At 46.4% G+C, this 18976-nt stretch overlaps 1 protein-coding gene across 2 annotated transcripts in view; it reads right to left on the bottom strand.

The window, feature by feature from the left end:
- Positions 1 to 4868: 4868 nt before the first annotated feature.
- The window catches only part of GLG1 (golgi glycoprotein 1), a 152666-nt gene continuing 138558 nt past the window's right edge, over positions 4869 to 18976 (bottom strand). The window contains exons 19-27 of one of the 2 annotated variants that reach the window (XM_068529176.1): positions 17475 to 17612; positions 15980 to 16103; positions 14990 to 15132; positions 14696 to 14797; positions 13667 to 13774; positions 11811 to 11931; positions 11075 to 11181; positions 9786 to 9949; positions 4869 to 8769 (exon numbers count right to left, since the gene is read on the bottom strand). In XM_068529176.1, the coding sequence (XP_068385277.1) occupies positions 8694 to 8769; positions 9786 to 9949; positions 11075 to 11181; positions 11811 to 11931; positions 13667 to 13774; positions 14696 to 14797; positions 14990 to 15132; positions 15980 to 16103; positions 17475 to 17612 (1083 nt within the window). In that variant the 3' untranslated portion in view covers positions 4869 to 8693. Of the gene's footprint in view, positions 8770 to 8828; positions 9950 to 11074; positions 11182 to 11810; positions 11932 to 13666; positions 13775 to 14695; positions 14798 to 14989; positions 15133 to 15979; positions 16104 to 17474; positions 17613 to 18976 lie in introns of those variants that run through there. The other variant, XM_068529175.1, reaches the window with a different exon arrangement.

Below are 18976 nucleotides of genomic sequence, written 5' to 3'. Positions count from 1 at the left end.
GCCCTTTAGAGAGTGACACGGAGAGGCAGTGAGGAGGAGGCTCTGTGGGCAGAGGCTGGGGCACGGCTGCTGAACTGAGAGGCACCTGTGTCTGTCCCCCACCCTCCATACCTAGGGAGGAAGCAGATACCAAGCCCCCGACAAGGAGGGCTCAGTTCGAGAAGCGCTGCGCCTTCTGTCCCGGGGCAGATATGGAGATGGTAACCCAAGGAAAGCTTCTGAGAGGAGCCACAGTCTCCCGGCTTGGCTGGACCCTGGGGCTTTGGCTGCTCTTCTCTGCGTCAGGCGAGGTCCTTGTTTCCCAGCCCCCCACCCCCAGATCCTTAGCCTCTTTCTCCTTTTTAATGGGGGTGGGTGGGTGGGTTGCGCAACAGACAAATCCTGGTTTAGGGGCCCATAAAGAAGGGGCCTCCTAGGTTGGGGAGGGTATCAGAGGCCATGGGCTGGAGGGCAGAATCCTGGTGCAGAACCCTGTGGGCCCCTCACTGCCACCCCCCGTGAAGAACACAGGCCTGAGGGATGGGAGGGCAGGGGGCAGGGGAGAGGTTCCTAGGGCTGGACCTGGACGGACGGGCTGGGGGAGGCTTGGAAGGGCAGTTGAAGGGTGGAGGAACAGCACCAGGCACAGAGAGGCAGTACTCTGGGGGCGCAGTGGGGGTACCTTGTTGCAGTGCTGTCCACTGAAGCTTAACAAACAGCAGGAGTGGGCCGCACTGATGAGACAGCCACCTCGCGCTAGACGGTCTCTCCTTTACCCTTTCCGACAAGTCTGTGATGTAGGTTCTACACGCCCCACTGCACAGGTGACACGGGGTTATCCACAGTCACACAGCTAGCAGGTCGGGGAGCCGACCTGGGGAGGGGGCGGCGGTCAGCAGGCACGGGAGCCACTGGTCTGGGCCTGAGCCAGCCCAGGTCTGGGTGTGTGGGCCTGGCGAACGTGGTGGAGCTCTGGTGGAGGATGGGCTGGAGCAGGAGAGAGGGGTCAGCGGGAGCAGCCGGGAGGCTGGGCGCCACCCAGGCGGCAGGCAAAGCAGACCTGGGCTCCGCAGGCTTTGGTGGAGGGAGGCTGGGTGGGAGAGGAACCTGCAGGACCAGAGACAGAGGGTGCGTGCTGGTGGAGCCCGGCTGCGAAGGGGCAGGGGGCGGGGTCTGTTCCCCGTTGGGAACGGAGACCAGGGGAAACTGAGCCGCCCTCAGCAAAGACGGACCCTGACCCTGATGGGAGAGAGGGTGAGGGAGAGAGAGGCCAAGGACTAAGACGGAGGGCCCTGGAGGGGTGACGGAAGGGGGTAGGGAGAGGAGGGTGGGGAGGACTGCCGAGGTTCTGAGCCCGCGGCATCAGGGGTGAGCGTGGCTGGAAGGCCGGGAGATGAAGGTGAGAGGTCCTTAGGTTCTGGGCCTTGGTGTTCATGTGTGGTGTGAAAGGGGCTTGTTCTTCTCAAAATGTGAGACTTGAACATTTTTGTCTGATTAAAGCATGAAAATACAATTAAACAGGAGGAGAAATATTTAAAGTTAAAATACCTCCCATAATCGTAAACCCACACTCTGCTACTATTAATGGTTTCAAATATTTCCTTCTGATTTTGGAATATGAACAAAAACAGATAAAATACGTATGTATGAGGATTCCAGTGGTTTCACATCTTTGCCAAAATGAAACATTGTCTTTTCATTTTAGCCATTCAGGTGTGTGTGCAGCTCATCTCACTGTAGTCTGCCTTTCAGTTTCCATGATATATGTGATTCTTTTCCATTATAGGTTATTACAAGATATTGAGTATACTCCCCTGTGCTATACAATAGGTTCTTGTTGGTTATCTATTCTATATAGTGTGTATATTTTAACCCCAAACTCCTAATTTACCCCCCCACCAAAGCATTTGACTTAATAGTCTAATACATTACTTTGATCACTTCTCCAGTAAGGCTAGAACTTTAGAGCACTTCAGCTTCACTTGCCTCCTACCAACGTTTGTGGTTTTTTTTTTTAAGACATTTTAAGTCAACATATATTTTAAAGACATTTCTATTGTTTTGTACAATATTTATATATTTTTAAATTAAATTTTAAATTTATTTTAAATTTTAAATTTATTTCACTAAAATTAATATATATTATTTAAATTTTTGCTTATATTTAAGCACATATTTACCTTTTCTAGTGCTCCTCCTTCATGCATTTCCATATTTCCATCTAGGATCATTTTCTTTTGCTTGAAGATTTTCCTTTAGGATTCCTTTTGTGCAAGTCTCATAGTGACAAATTCTCTAAGCTTTTATCTAAGAACATCTTTATTTTAAAGGTTATTTTCAGTAGGTAAAAAAAATTCTACATTGGCAGTTTTTTTTTTTTTTATCACCCCAGGACTTTAAATATGTCTTTTCACTGTCTTCTGACTTCCATCATTTCTGATTCGAAGTCAGCCATCAGTCTTAGTGTAACACAATACAATGGTCAAAAAAAGGTTTTTTTTCATGTTCAAGGCTTCTTTATTGGTTGCATCAAATGATTACAAAGTAAGAACTGCTGTTGGCCCCCTGGTCTCAGTAGCGGAGAGGCAGCCTTAAAAACCTAGTGACCCAATTCTCCAAAAAGGTTACCTCAGATGTGTGTTAGGTAACAAAACATTTTTTTTCTAGTCCAGATCACACACTGCATTTAGTTATTATGTCCTTCTTCAGCCACCTTTAATCTGGAACAATTCCTTAGTCGTTATCTTTCATGATTGAGTGCAGGGCAGTTATTTTGTAGAATGTTGCTCAGTTTGGGTTTGTCCGATGTTTTGTTATGATTGGATTCAGGCTCTGCTCTTTAGACAGGGATATGACAGAAAGGATGTTGTGTCCTCAGTACGTTGTATCAGGAGGCACGTGATGTCTGTTCATTCTGTTCCTCTTGATGTTAACGTGGATCACGTGGTATAGCTGTGTCTTCTCCACTGTAAATTACTAATTTTTTTTCTCTCTGTAGTTAACAAGTAATTTGAGAAGACACTGCTGTGCTGCGGGTTGTTGTGTTGAGCAAGGGAGGTGGGAACCCAGGACCAAGGTCAAGAGCTCCCAAGGGAGGCCTGTCCAGGGTCTGCAGGCTCTGGGGTCAGGTCAGCAGCTTCTGCCCAGAGCTGGATGAGGGCTGGAGTTTTAGTTCGGTCACACAGGTCCCAAAGCCAATCTGGCTAGTCAGAGAAAAAGCATATGGCAGGGGCAGACACTCTCATTTTGCTGCTAATCAGCTATATGTGAAAACAAGTCCCTCCCCGCCTCTGCACCTCACTTTTTCTTTTTTTTTTTTTGATTTATTTTTGGCTGCGTTGGGTCTTCATTGCTGCGCACAGGCTTTCTCTAGTTGCAGCGAGCTGGGGCTACTCTTCGTTGCGGTGCGCGGGCTTCTCTCACTGCGGTGGCTTCTCTTGCTGCGGAGCGTGGGCTCTACGAGCACGGGCTTCAGTAGTTGCAGCACATGGGCTCAGTAGTTGTGGCTCACGGGCTCTAGGGCACAGGCTCAGTAGTTGTGGTGCACGGGCTTAGTTGCTCCGCGGCACGTGGGATCTTCCTGGACCAGGGCTCGAACCCGTAGTTCCCTGCATTGGCAGGCGGATTCTTAACCACTGCACCATCAGGGAAGTCCCTGCACCTCACTTTTTCATCTAAGTGAGAGACTTGGACAGTCTAAGCTTCTCCCCTTTTCACCTAAAACTCTTTTGTTCTTAGTCCCTTTGGAAAACAGAGGCCAAACGCCTCTGAGGATTGAAGTTGGCCAAGGATCTTTTACCAGAAAAATCACACACAAAATTTGGGAGTGGGGCAATTCATTCAGAGACTGCTAAGGTGTCAGCCGGGCAACACGTAACCCATTCACTGCTGCGGTGTCCCCTCAGGGGGCTGAGGGCAGCTTGGCTGGGGAGCCACTTCTCCCGTGTAGAGATACAGGTGACGAGGAGCCTGAACCCACAGCTCATGTCCTACACTTACACCAGAGCAGGGTAGCCTCTCCAGGGCACGCATTCAGGGCTGACGGCTGCCCTGAGCCTCTTAGATAAAGGAATATTCACATTGGGACTCAAAAATGCCCCTCAACCCCTCCCTCCTTTCTTCTTCTACTCTTCACCTTCTCCCATGTCCACTGTACACCTAGGCCTACTATCTCCTAAGTGACAGTTGCTGAAAATGGATTTGAGGAGTTCTGAGAAGAAACCCTGGGTTCCAGGTTACCCCTCCTTTCTCACTGAACATCCCATTTCATTACTTGAATATTAGTACAGCCATTACTACTTAAAGAAATCGTTGCTACCATGCAATTCCTTAAGCTGTTACTTTTTAACAGCCGGACGCAAATCGGCTTTGCTGAGAGTAGAGGAGGTAGAAGACAAGGTTCGGGAAGGGTGCCATGAGGTCACTGACCTCAGGGCTGGGTTGTTGGAAGGGGGAGGCAATAACTGACTAAATGCGGACATAGCAGGGCCCAGAAAATAAATGTGGCCTAGTTCTGGGCCTGAATGGGAAGGCGGCCATCAGAGACCAGGTGCCATCCATGTGTCACATCTGTAAGGAGAAGTCCAGGTATGTGTTCCCCCCAGGAAGGAGCCTCATGACATGGCTTAAACACATCAGTAGAATGAACAATTCTGGACACATGAGATTGAGAGTCAGAAAACCCCACGTCTGGCTTCCAGCTCTCCTGTAAAGGCCTATGGTCCTACTCTGTTTGACCTAATTAGCCAAGAACACGGACATTCTAACAGTAAGTTTCTGAGCATCAGTGGCAAGTTTACAGTCAGCGCTCACAGCTCCGGAGACTTCTTCCAGCAGAGCATGTGGTTGGAGGAGGGTCCTCCCAGTCACCACAGAGAAAATTTAACAAGTGAAAACCTGCAAACTCTTTATTAAATTCTCCCATTTCATCTGTACAGAAAAAAATGCACATTATGTTCAGAATCTCAGTAACATCTCAAAATTACACAGCATGAACATGTAAAAACAAGAAACTGCCAGGATTTTATACATAGAAAGGAAAACCATTTACAAAAGAGGCTTGTTAGATTTACTTTTCTTTTTTTTCCTTCTTAAAAAAAAAAGTTAAAGGCCTAAGATCTCACACAGCATTTGCTGTACAGTCTGTTTTCCTGCTTCGATTGACCTGGGAACATGGTGTTGGGAGAAGCCTCTCAGGAAGCCTCGGGCTGCCAGCCCCTCCTGTCGGTCACTCACTCTAGTGCCCCTCAGTCTGACAGGGGACCTGTTCAAACCATCTAGCATGTGTGGTACCGGGCCTGCTGGGCTCTGGGGTCCAGTTGTCAATTCTATGTTGGGGGGAAGGCAAAACAGAATATAGAGGCACTATCTGAATTTTCTCCTTGCCCAAGGAGATTCCTCCACTGCAAGTATCCCAACACCCCTACCTGCGCGCTGTGGCAGATCTTGGGAGGGGAGAAGGAGAGGAAACCACCGTCAGGATCCTGCCACTACCAGCCCGAGCAGACAGTCCCGCCTCTGTGCTCCAGATGACAAACAGTCCCTGCGTCTCCACAGCGATCTCACTAGATGGCTCGGATGAGCCTGTCACTGAAGAGTCAGTCTCGGTTTGCTAACGACTGACCTTCTGTCTGAGGTCTGGGCAGGAAGGGGGGGGGGGGGGTTCGGCTTCACACTTGATTGCCCCGACATGTGACCCTGGTCCTAGGGGAGAGGAGGACCAAGAGGAGTGTAGTTGGAGAGATGACCAACCAAAGACAAGTGAGAGAGAGAGAGAGAGAGACCGAGACCAGAACATCAGCTCTGGCCCCAGGCCCTTTGGGAATTGAAGACCAGTGGGGAAGAGGTGATTTAGGAGTGGAGTCTCCCTAAAGGCCTGGGGGAAACTCAGGGCACTGGAATGCTGCATTTTATAAAATTACTTAGGTGCTGTCCAAATGGTGAGAATAAATAAAAGGAGTCTTTGAGGTTTTTCAAATTCCTAAGAATCAGAAGTATAAGTAAACATACCAAAATGCACATGATTCAAAAAGCCATATTCTTCTTTTTGTTCTATGGCCCAAATTTAGTTTGAATGTGTCAGGCTGTGTTGGCTGGCTTCTAAGGGTCCCTACTCCAGGTTCCTTCTCTGTATCTGCTTGCTTAGAGTAAGTTATACACGGAAAACTTTTACTTTTTGGTGGGGGAGGGGAAGAAATGGGATGGGGAGGCCTTTTCTCAGAGGAACTTGAGACCAGGTAAGGAGGTCCCACAAAGCAACCTACCCCTCCCTGGGTGACTCACGCTAGTGGGGATCTTTAGGATAGAAGTGGTACCACAAGCCTGGAGGTGGCGCAGGAGTCAGGCTCATATAGGAGAGTGAATCTTCTTTTGGGAAGGTGGAGGGAAGTCAGCACTCTGTCTGATAAAACGTAAATGATCCTACGACTCTTTACTACTGGCTTCTCTTGTTACTTGACCTCAGGAAACAGGAAGAAATGAAATCTGATGGTAATTTCCTGTCACACCTAGGAAAGCAGAATCTCCCTCCTTCCCCAGCGTCCCCAAGAAGAATACGTGCAGGACCTGAGACAGTCAAAGGCCTGCAATGAATACAAGTCAACACCTGCTCACTCAGTATTAGAATTCCCCTCGCTTCTAAGGATGCAATGGCTCAGAACAAGCTGATGGGATCCACAGCACTGGGCCTGGTAGTGGTACCAGAATTTTAGGGAACGCTAAGAAGGAGGGCTTTCCTGCTGGAGTGAACCCAAGCCCGTGCGATGGCTCCCGCCTCAGAGCATCTTGCTAGCAGACTTCTCTTGGGACAGCAGCAATAGCAGAGGAAGGCCAGCGATGCACACCAGGGTCAAGGTCTCACTCCCACAGCCACCCTTCTGTGTGAGAAACTCCGATGCAGGGAGAAGACAGCCTTGTTCTTGACGTTCTGCTCAGATTTCTGATCTCCTGCACTGCAGGGCCTCCAGCCCAGAGACTGACCTCCTGGCACCTCTGGGGTGCTGTAGAGACACTAAGTCTGAGTCTCTGAGACACTGGAGTGAGCTGACAAGGCCTGATGAGTTCTCTGGCTACTGTAATCTTCAGCAAGTGCTTGGAGCCTTGGCCTTGGACAAAAACCCTACCTGCTGCTTATGTTACTGTTCATGGGCTAGACATCAGAAGAAGAGATAAAGGACACAGGTCTGTCATCAGCTCCACTAGGGCCATGGTTTCTTCTTCTTGACTAATTCTTGACTAGCTGATTTACCCAAGAGTGACCTATGAGTCCAGTAACCAGAGGTGCCCCAGAACCTGTTTTGTTACACCAATGAGGTACAGAATGGATATAGTTGGGCCGTAGTTTCAGATGGTGCTGGGCCCCTTGGATGTAGGAAACTGCTCAGTCATATAAAACTATGCTAAAAACCAGTCATTGAAACTATTCCAAGTCGGATGGTGAAATGTTTTCTGACAACGAGCAATCAAAGATACCAGCAGAGTTATGCCTTCTATCTATCCGGATCATTTCTAAAGATGACAAATGTTTCAAGAATCAAACTCCTTTTCAAACTTCCAGATCTGCTGCAGACAACTGAGATCATCTCTCAGTTCAGAAAGAACAAAAGTATCAAGACACATTAAACTATGGAGATGTTTTACACACACTGGGAGGGAGACTGCAGAGATGGAGAATGCTACTCCCACTCTCATCAAACAGGCAACAGTCATTCTATCCTGTAAACCACATCAGACATGTCAGTGGGGGCCTGTGTACAGATATATCCCCGGTCCTCGATCCCAGACCCCACCACCCAGGGAGGAGCCCCTGGAGGCGGACTATCTAGGTCAGCTCAGTTCAGTCCAGAAGCGGTGGTAGGAGGGGGTGCTGCTCGGACTCCGAGAGTTTCAAGTTTTCTGAGGCTGAAGAACCCCAGGACGGTTGCTGAGAATCAGGAAGACCCTAAGAGCAGGACTTGGGGGACCAAGCAGCTTAGAAGCTCCCCTTCATGACTTGGAGTACCCTAGGCAGGGGGCATATGCAGCTTCTAGAACCCACTGCCTCCAGGAAGCGTAGTAAAAAGGAAAAAGAAAGAAAAAGAAGAAAACCACAGTATTCAAATATATGTCAGTCAGGTTAGACAAGGAGTCATTTGGATCAACCGACCCACAAACTGACCCACTGTGTACTGAACACATTCCAGGGAAGACAAATGTGGGGAGGTCCCTCAGCACGTGTGGACAGTGGCAAAGAGGGGCAGGGCAAGGAACGGAGCATGGTCTATGTGGACAGTTTTAGGCACGTGATTTATAATACTTTGTGGACGTCTAACAGGTTAATAAAATATATATTATATAAATATATCTTCTACTGTACACGCCGCCCTCTTGTGCAGCCACTGGATTCCACGCCCCAAACTCAAGTCCAGGTGCACCAAGTTGAACTGTGACGCCTGCACTCCTCCCTTTTTATCCTCCAAGCCTGTCATCTCTACACTGGAGGGACGAGGGATGGTCAGGAATATTGCTTCCATAAAGCTCAGATTCGGGAAAGACTGATGAATCATCAAAGTACAACATTTAGCCAATGCCTACTGTAGTGGGTGTATGCAGCAAATGGACAGAAAGAAAAAACGGAGAAACGCCTCCATCTTTTAATGTAGGAACTTTCCACACCCTCTCCATGTAGAGGCCTAAAGGAGCTTGTCTGGGAAGGTGGCCTTGAACCTGCAGAAGGGTCAGGTGGGACTGCCAGTCACACCCTGAGACCACGCTAAATCTTTATAAGCCATTGTCTCTGACCTGTATTGTTGCCTGAAAAATAAAGCCAAGTGAATCAATCCCCTGCTCCTCCTTCCTGCCCTGAGCTCCATCCCCGCATAGTCATGGCCTCCCGGTGAAGCGGAGGACTTCTGGAGGAACTGCCGCCCCAGCAGGATCAATCCGAACGCGGCTTGAGCCCTGCGCTGCCCTGGAGGAGGCAGGTCACTGGGACGCTCTGCCTTGGGCCTCAGGGTCCAGCCTCTCCGTGCAGATCAGTGGACTGACCAGCTGCACACACTTCTGATCCCCTCTCCAAGCCATCTGCCCTCGGCCTAGGGAAGCCCATGCTCTACTTCACTGGGGTGAGGAGATCACACAAATACCCACGGCTGTGGGGTCTGGACCAGCAGTGGCTCTACTAGGGTAGGAACTGGAAGGCATCACTGTTTCAGCAGAAGAAAACAAGACCCAAAGCGGGCTGGTTAGTCGTTTCCCACTACTCGGTGAAGTCCATGGCCCTGACACGGGCCAAAGGTGCTTTTGAGAAGTAAGCAAGACATCCCAGTTATAGCACATTGGGTGGTGTGTTTCCCCTCTAAAGTCCTGCCTTCATTTTACACCGTTGCACAGAAGAAATAACCCCATTGCTCATATCAAGCCTGGAGGAGATGTGTTACTATATACATTTTTTTCTTTAAAAATTTTTTTTTTTCTTTTTGGTGTTTTTTAAGAAAAAAATCATTTGAGTTGCAGGTCAGGTGAGTTGGTTCTGGAAGTACTGGTAGTTCCATCGGTATGAGAGACTTGTCTATGGGCAGGTAAACCCGAGTTTGCCGACAAAGGCAATACCCAAAGCGGCCAGCTGCTGCACAAATGGTCGAGGAGGAGGATACCATGGACATGGGTGAAGTCTGAGATGGGACAATGCGGTGGATACCTGCTGCTGCTCTAACATGGGTGTCGGTGTCACCTCGCAGAAGGACGAGGTGAGTGGGTACGCTATACAGGAGGGCTGTACAAACTGGGCACTGGACGGGCAGTTCCTCTGGTGCTCAAGGTGGCTCTACCTGTCCTTGAGCTCGCGTGTCACTCGTTTGGTGATACGTCCACACATCAGGCCAATCAGGAACAATATGCAGATGCTCCCACTGATCACAGAGAGAATGTAGTTCTTGGAAGGGGATGTCATCACTTGCATGGCGAGGTCAGAGAAGCCATCCGCTGGGGCCACCTGGAAAACACAGGGGTATCGTCCTCAGAGAGAAGTGGGCTGGGACAATGCTTGCTCTAACTTGCCCCCCTGGACTCCTACTGTAACTTAGGTCATTTCTTTTGGGGAGAGAGGAGGGCAACGGGCAAGAGAATCAAACACCGAGCTACAACTGTTTTTCCCGATCATACAATTCATCACAGTGATCACTGCCGCCCACGCAGTAACAGCTCTCACACTGCGGACCTGATGGTGTGCTGGCAAAGGGCTCAGCATGTTTCAGTCGTTTAGTCCTCACATTAATCCTGGGGCGTAGATTTTACTACTCCCACATTACAGATGAAGACCCGGAGGCCCAAGGGGTGGGAAGTGGTCAAGTGACTTGCACAAGGTCACAGGTTCTTACATATTCTGATTTATTTGCTTCATATGTTGCTGTCTTTTTAAAAACAAAGAGAAAAGTTGAGATTCTGTCGGGTGCTAATTCTCTGTCGTGACTTGTTTCCACTCACCATCATATCATCAGCAACCCCCCCACCAAGAACAACTTGCAAACATGACTTATGCTGACTGAATATACTTAATCACTCCCCCAATCGTGGACACTCAAGAGTCTAACCAGTTTTCGTCCTCAGTTTTCCTCAGTGCTTTCTCCAGTGGACCTCTGTGGTAGGCTACTATGGCAGAATCAGGACCAAAAGGTTCCCCAGGTGCATACAGACCTGTTCTGTTGAGTCTCAACTTAGCCTGGGTGCTGAAAAGGGTCCAGCCCAGAGAGGTCTGGGCTGCTTCTATGCTCATCCATGTACTCAGAACAGAGCAAGGAGGCTCCAGATTAATGTGATTTAAGCACCAACATTTGCCAACAAAAAACTAGCAGTGGAGCCACTGTGAAGCAATGCTTGGCGGCTCAAAAGCGGAAACCAGTGACGAAAGAAGGGACTAATTAATGTCTCTGCTGTGCTATCTGGAGATGATGGCTCCAGGCTCACAGGGCCCAGGCGTCTTACGGTGCACTGAGAGATTTTTTCAAATAAACCTACTGCCAGTCTCACAACAAGGACAAGGAGGCCAGTGAAGTATCTCAAAGAGACCTGGGAAACTGATAGAGGAGACACCACATCAGGAGATTCTCATGGTCATTACCTTTGCTGCGTAACTCCACATTTCAATCCGGTCATTGAGGCGTTTTTTGCACTCTGGTTGTAACCTCACCCGCTTATCCTCCAGGGCCTCCATAAGGCAGGACATTTCTGTGCAAGGGAAAGGGATAAGAAGCGTCTGAAGCTTTACAGAACAGAAATTTCAGTAAGGATGGGGAGAAGGGTACCTAACCATCAGAGAATTCAGATCTGGAGGCTACACAAAGTTAAACCCCTTCAAGGACACTTAACCCAAGATCTAACATGGAGAAGAATATTTAAGGCTGGCTGTCCAGAGTCTCTCTTAAAACCTCTCTCATTTTTTTCATTGGACACACATGGCTCAGAAACAACCATATACCTGCCCAGGTTCCACCTCACACAGAACCTGTCTGCTGAGCCCACTGTGGCCACTGGGGAAGCTGATGAAGCTGTTCAAGGTTGGACAAGGCAGGGAAGAGGGCCATGATGATAGCTTAACTTTTGCCTCCCTGATAAATAACTCAACTTTCTCTTGTCATCAAATCTTTACCTCGGGTCATGGCTCTATCAGTTCAAACCTGCAGCAGGATTACTCCTAAACTCACTTTGCCACAAAGGCATCAACCAGGCCCCCAGTGGGTGCTGTCTATGGTTGAGCTGCAGCTACAGAACAGAGTAGCTGGAACTGATGTCTCAGAGGGAGTCTTTGCTCCTCCCAAGACAGTTCAGACAGGGTCAGAGTGAACACCGTGACTTACGACGCCCTCGGCCAGGGGTGATGGCTGCACAGTGGTGTTTAATGTCCAGGGCACAAGCTGTATGAAGAACTGGGTCCACAAAGATGTCTGCTTTGCTTTCCTTCAGCATGTTTAACACTTCCTAGGAAGGGGAGATCATAGAGAGAGCTTTTATAGAGGAAATACATCAGATCTGTTGTCTGTAAATACATTACATACAAACAGAAAAGTCAAGGAGGGACGATTAAGCCAACAGAGGCTACTCTGAGATAGGTGGCAACGTGGTGATGATGCAAAGAACGCAGACTGTTAGCATCCGATTTAATTCAATAAATACAATTTGGGGACCTAGTGTGTGCAGAGCTGTTTGCTAATAAGCAAAGCGAGGCAAGTTTAAGATCAGAATTGGGTTTTGGGCACTCTGGTATGCTGTATTATTAAATACTAAGTGTTAGTGTTTATATTGATTTAATGCAGTTATTTTGTTACTTTAGAAGTCTGAAAATGTGAAAATTGAAAATGAGAGTAATAAGTTATATTAAAATTCCCAAACAGAAAGGTGTATTTGCAAAATGTTTCACTTTACTTCCATTATCCTCAAAAGGAAAGAAAGAACTGACAGAGCATAACTTCTACTCCAAGAATAATTCTTATTTGAGTTTAAAGATGTTCTGAACAACAGGAATATAAACATGATAGAACTGAAATCAACTCTGCAGACTCTCCATTTATACATGATGAAATTATAGCAGGTAGACAGTCAAAAATTGCTTTCTTAAGTAAAAATTACTTTGCACTTCACAGACTGTAAAACAACAATAAAACAAACAAACAAACAAAAACAAAAAAACCCTGAAATGTTGTTCAAAGAGTCCTCCTTGAAGTTAAACGGGATAATATGATGAAAAAGTATTCAAAGGAAAATATCTGGATTTAGCTTTTAGCCAACTCCTACCACTCCTCAGACCATGTGGAATTAGAAACATTTTTAGCGGATGAAAATATCTGCACACAATATTCACAGTGACTCAGTAATATCATTGAAACACTTTTCCAAAAAGAGGTAAAGCTTTTTAAAAAAGATCAAGTATATTATTTCACTTTCAATTTTGTAAGATAATGCATGCTTAGCTATCTTTTTTTTTTTTAATTAATTAATTTATTTTTGGCTGCGTTGGGTCTTCGTTGCTGCACGTGGGCTTTCTCTAGTTGTGGTGAGCGGGGGCTACTCTTTGTTGGGGTGCGCGGGCTTCTCTTTGCGGTGGCTTCTCTCGTTGCAGAGCATGGGCTCTAGGCACGCGGGCTTCAGTAGTTGTGGCACGCAGGCTCAGCAGTTGTGGCTCGTGGGCTCTAGAGCGCAGGCTCAGTAGTTGTGGCGCACGGGCTTAGTTGCTCCCTGGCATGTGGGATCTTCCTGGACCAGGGCTCGAACCCGTGTCCCCTGCACTGGCAGGAGGATTCTTAACCACTGCGCCACCAGGGAAGCCCCAGCTATCATATTTTGATAAATTTGTTTTTATGTGATGTTTCTGAAATGAACTGAATTCGTAGTTTCATTGACTTTTACGAAGGCAGTACACTTATTGATATATTGGAATTGACTTTTTACTTTGGCATAGCACTTAAACAATGACCTTAGACAATGGTCTAGTCATGGGGATGAGACATATTCACAAGTAATTAGTACACGTGAAAGACTATTTAAGTTACAATTAATGGTCAAAAGGCAAATTAGTTTGGTAAGAGGGAAAAGGATAGAATTCTGGGAAGGAAGGTTTAGATTTTATCACTAAGATGTACAGACTATAGCTTTAAGAGGAAGAAGAGGAAGAGGAGAGAAAAGCAAGTGAGAGAAAATGGTGACTGACGGTAGTTACCTTTTTACACATTTCTGTTTTGATTTTGAGCAGGTTAACTTTGAGGCACTCCTCTACTTGACCTGTCTGCTCCTGGGCTGCTGCTTCTTCGGCACATAGACTGGCAATCTGTTCAGGACACACACAAAAAACAAGGGCACCCCTACTGTCACGAGACACCTTGGTCTCTGAAGCATGTCGGCTGGAGATCCTCCCACACATGTGCCCGGGGCTCTTCTCAAACGGATTCCTGGTGGATTTCACTCCCTTCCCTCCCATATGGGATGCCAGGCTCTGTTCTCCTTCACAAGGACTGGCACAGAATTGAAAAACGGTCAATACATGTATCTTCATGCTGTCAACCCCAAGACCTGAGTCAGACTGTCTCAGGGCTGGTCACAAAGAAGGCTACTCTCCGATTCCTCAAGAGGAAGGTCATACAGCCAAGTAAAATCCTAAAAGCAAATGCTTGACATTGACAGAGGTTCAGGGTCAACCCAGCTACACAACTTGGAAACACACACACACACACACACACACAAAGGGGTCCTGACACATAGCCTGCAGCACAGTTAAAAACTTAACCTTCTTTGGACAGCTTTATGAGTAAGCTGTTTTGAAATATCTTTAGCTATGTTCCCATAAAATGGACATATGTTGAACAAGGTTCACTATATGACCTTTTCTAGCTAGAAAGTCAAATAATATCCAAGGACTGGCACTTTGTTAGAGGTATTACAGGAGCACTTTCACCCTCCTGGCAAGTGTTGGGAGTGTTCTGCGTTGAACATCAGAATAAGGAGAGGGAAGAACAAACTAGACGGAGACAGATATACGCTGTTCAATGGAGAAATATGGAATCAAAACTGAACAGTGATAGGACTAAGGACAAACCAAATTCAGTGTTACACAGAACCAGGAACTCAGACAGTGGAGAGCCTAGAAGAGCCCTGGATTCAGGGCTGAAGGGAAACAGAGTAAAGAACTTTTCTCCAGTAAAAACTTCTCTGGCCAGCTCTGTTCACAACCAGTTTTGTCCCCAAATCCTACCTCATCTGAGCAGTGTAGCTGGAGCTGAGGATCGAGTCGGTAATCTAGAGCAGACTCCTGGATAATAATCCGGATCTGGTCTTCACAGTCTGAAGAGAGGCGCTACATGTGACAAGGGAGAATATGTCAGCCTATTAGAACACATCAGCTTTTTATCTGGGCCCTGGCTTGGGGAAGGTGTGCAAAAAGGTCTTGGGGAAAGTAGCAGCAAGCTAAGGACCTCCAAAGAAAAAACTGCCAGGACTAGTGGAGGTTCCATAAGTACACCTCTGTGGAAAGCCCAGGGCAGCTTACCTGGTCAGCATATCTCAACTTGAGGCAAGAGATGACTTGACCTTCTAACTCCGAATCATCCTTGGCCTTAGTCAGGATACCATGACAGAATTTAGGAATGTCAGCTTTACAGGCTTTCCTTAGCACAGGGTTTAAGCGGTAATCTAGAGCAGAAAGTAATAAGCACATGATAAAACACTCCACCTGGATTCACAAATGTTTTGAGATCCACTTACCCAAAGGGGGCATATTACGTCAATGACCACTAATAAACCACTGATTTGTTTATTCGGTAAATGTTTACTGAGCTCTCACTACACTGTTTTATTTTATTTTTGGCCATGTCCTGCGGCTTGTGGGATTGAACCTGGGCCACGGCAGTAAAAGCCCGGAATCCTAACTACTAGGCCACCAGGGAACTCCCTGAACACACTGTTTTAACTCAGCAATATACTGTAGTGGAAGAGCAGACGTGGAGACCCCCAGGAAACCTACTCCGCAGCAGCTCTGCAGGATCTATTGAGGCCAACATTCTAAGCAGTCCTCACAAAAATCAAGCAGACAGCAGCAAACTTCCCCATGATACATATTTTTGAAAATTCTCAGAACAGAATATCCAACTCAACTTGACCACTAAGTTACAAGGTCTTGCAACTCAGAGATTAAATTTCTCTGTTCTAAAACAGATTACCCATATATATTCTCCTGCCACATGTGTGAAGTTTTACTAAATTTCTAGACTTTTCAACGAACTTTAGCCCTAATTCGTTTTGTACACCCTTCAAAGGCAAGTTTCCTATGTTTTCAGCCTCCTCTTTCCCATGACTTTCATTCTGTTCTTCTAGATGCTCTTCAAGGAAGAAGCAAGTCACTTTGCTCATTACATCCAGACTCTTTCCTTAACATTCAAGAGCAACAAAGCACCTTTAGTTTAATTAGGCAAGTATATGCCCACTCAATTCCTTTCAAGCCATACCCAGCAGGACCAGGAAAGCCGTGCCAAAATGTTACCAGTGTTCTGGGTGATCTGGCGCTTGGTTATCATCTGTTTGCATTTGGGATCCATCAATTCACTGTTCTTATTTTGCTTCAAGCATTGCAACATAGTTTTGGAATCCGCTTCTGGACAGAATCTCTGCAAAGAAACAAAGTTTTATAAAAGTAGTTACCCATATATGGCAATTAACACCATATTTATCACTCTTACATCTTTTGGGGAGCTTATGACAGAACCTAAAGGTATCACTTGGGACAAGAAATGGTAAGCCTGAATAGTCACCCAGCCTCAAGTTCCCCTTTATCTATTCTCTACTATGTTTCTCACATTTCTTTCTCCTACCTGTTTCCTATTTTGGATAGGATGGATCCCCTACTTACATGGCTATGCTACATTACACGGCCTCTCGTAAGCTTACATACTGTTTATGCATGAACGTAACATTGTACCAGGTGACCACATAGCCCTCAAGCCACATCTACCCAATCCCAATGGGAAATTTAGGAATTACCCAGCAACCAGTGTGAACAGGGATGTGGGGGAAGGACCTATCTGGTTCACCCTTTAACCAGAGGGGCTATAATCCTACCAAATCCTGTGGGGCCAGCCCCTGTACACTTGTTAGTGTCCTTGAAATCAGAGATTCATTTTGGACTAGTGATAAACTCCATCTCTATCTGCTAATCCACAGCCTATTAATTATATAGTCCACTGTTATCTTAATATGGGGACATGGATTGCTGACTGAATTTTATAGAAGTCATCAAAATCTTACAAACCTCCCTCAAATCAGAGCCTAACATTTCCACTTTTACAGAGGACTCAATTCTTCCAGACCCAGCTAAAGAGACTTCTAACTTTCACAATTCTCTTTGGAGTTTATTGATAGGGTGAGGAGTATCATTTTATTTTAAAGGGAAGCTGAAATAAGGGGTTAGCACTTTAAGTTTAATCTCTTTGTACGTGTGGACAGATCCAGGAACTGACATCCAGGTTCTCCAGTCAGCCCTGCTGCAGGGGGCATTTATTGGAGAAGTAAATGAAGCAAAACAACCTGTAGAACAAAAAAAGCCTTTGATGGTGATAGATGGACGATCAGGACATTTGATAGTGGCTTCCTCAGTATACCTACCACCAACCGCGCTCAAAACCAATCACATATTTAATGGACATCTATTTACTTGTTCCTGAGGTCAAAGTGAGGTTAGCTGTCTTAGCTTAGTGGTTCTGAAACTTGAGCTTCATTGGAACCCCCAGGGGCTTGTGAAAACAGAAGGCGCCACTCCCAGAGCTTGACTCAGAGATCGGGGTGGGGCCAGAGACTTTTTAAGTTCCCAGGTGGTGCTGACGCTGCAGGTCTAGGGACCAGACTTCGAGAACCACAGCCGTAGCTGTATAAAACAGGTTGACATTGAGAGATTATATGGATTTTCTCTGAAATTTAAAGAAGTTTGTGTTTTTGTTACGTTGACTTACCCTGTGCTCAACCCTTGGTTTTGGGTCCCTTACCTTTATCATCTGCTTGCAGACTCTCATGAGTGTATAGTCTAGTTCTGGGTCCATCATCTCTGTCTCCTGCAGCTTAAAGACTTTCTGGTGGCAACGGGTGCTCAGCTGCTTCTTGTTTTCTTTCAGACATTCAATAATCTAGGGCGTAGCAGTTACGGGCAAGTTAAGAGGTGGATCAGGTATTGATAATCCATGTTTTCTGACTGAAGCATTAAGTTCTTAGTACATTCTCACTTTTCTATACAGGTACCTTTCATTTCTAATTCCTAGGTAATAGGAATCAGGATTTCCTCACAAAGGAGAATTATATTTATAGATTTACAACCCCAGGGCTAATAGCAAACCAAATGTATAAAAATTAGAGCAGGCTATATAAAGAGCAGGTTGTACTGGAGTCTAAGGGGAAGGAAACCCTCTCAAGATTCCTGGTTTCTTCTTCCTTCCAGGGCTACTCCTTGTCAAGATTCCTTTTGGAGCATACATCAGGCTCTCTGCCTTTCCCTGGAGCAATAACCCTGACTCGACAGTAAGCACAAGCCAGGAAGTTCAGTTCAGCTCACCATTTACCACATGAGAACAGAGCATTAGATGCCAGCTATGAATTAGACTCAATCCTGACCTTTGAAGACTATATAGTCTCACAGGGCAAAGTTAAATAAACAAACAACTACAATAAAAAAGATGAGTGAGTTAACATAAAAGAATAAAGTGCCATGGGATAGATTTTAAGATAGTGAATTAGGTGTATCCTAAAACCTCCCCTTCCCTACAACAAACTTTTAGCTACTATAAAAAAAAGATAAAGAAAGAAAGCAGGGGCTTCCCTGGTGGCGCAGTGGTTGAGAATCTGCCTGCCGATGCAGGGGACACGGGTTCGAGCCCTGGTCTGGGAAGATCCCACATGCCGCGGAGCAACTAGGCCCGTGAGCCACAACTACTGAGCCTGCGCGTCTGGAGCCTGTGCTCCGCAACAAGAGAGGCCGTGATAGTGAGAGGCCCGTGCACTGCAATGAAGAGTGGCCCCCGCTCGCCGCAACTAGAGAAAGCCCTCTCACAGAAACGAAGACCCAGCACAGCCAAAATAAATAAATAAATTAATTAAAAAAAAAAAAAAAAAGAAGGAAAGCAGATGGGAAGCTGCAGTAGCTAGGGCTGTAGCATGTAGTCATGAGACTTCTATGAAATCCTCAAGGCACAACCAAGAATCACCAAATACATTTGACCCTTCAATGACAAGGGTTTGAACTATGCAGGTCCACTTATATGAGAATTTTTTTCAATAGTAAACACTACAGTACTACACGATCTGTGACTGGTTGAATCTGTGGATGTGGAACTTCAGATAGGGAGGGCCCAACATATATGGAGGGCTGACACTATACACAGGTTTTTAACGATGTGGACGTGCAGCACTCCTAACCCCATGCTGTTCAAGGGTCAACTGCAGTTAAGGAACATTAATAACGTAAGAAAGATGATAAACAAAATAAATCAAGGCCTCA

The sequence above is a fragment of the Eschrichtius robustus genome, chromosome 19 (assembly GCF_028021215.1).
Source record: "Eschrichtius robustus isolate mEscRob2 chromosome 19, mEscRob2.pri, whole genome shotgun sequence".
In the NCBI taxonomy this organism is placed as follows: Eukaryota; Metazoa; Chordata; class Mammalia; order Artiodactyla; family Eschrichtiidae; genus Eschrichtius; species Eschrichtius robustus.
This window is presented reverse-complemented; position numbering and strand designations above follow the sequence as displayed.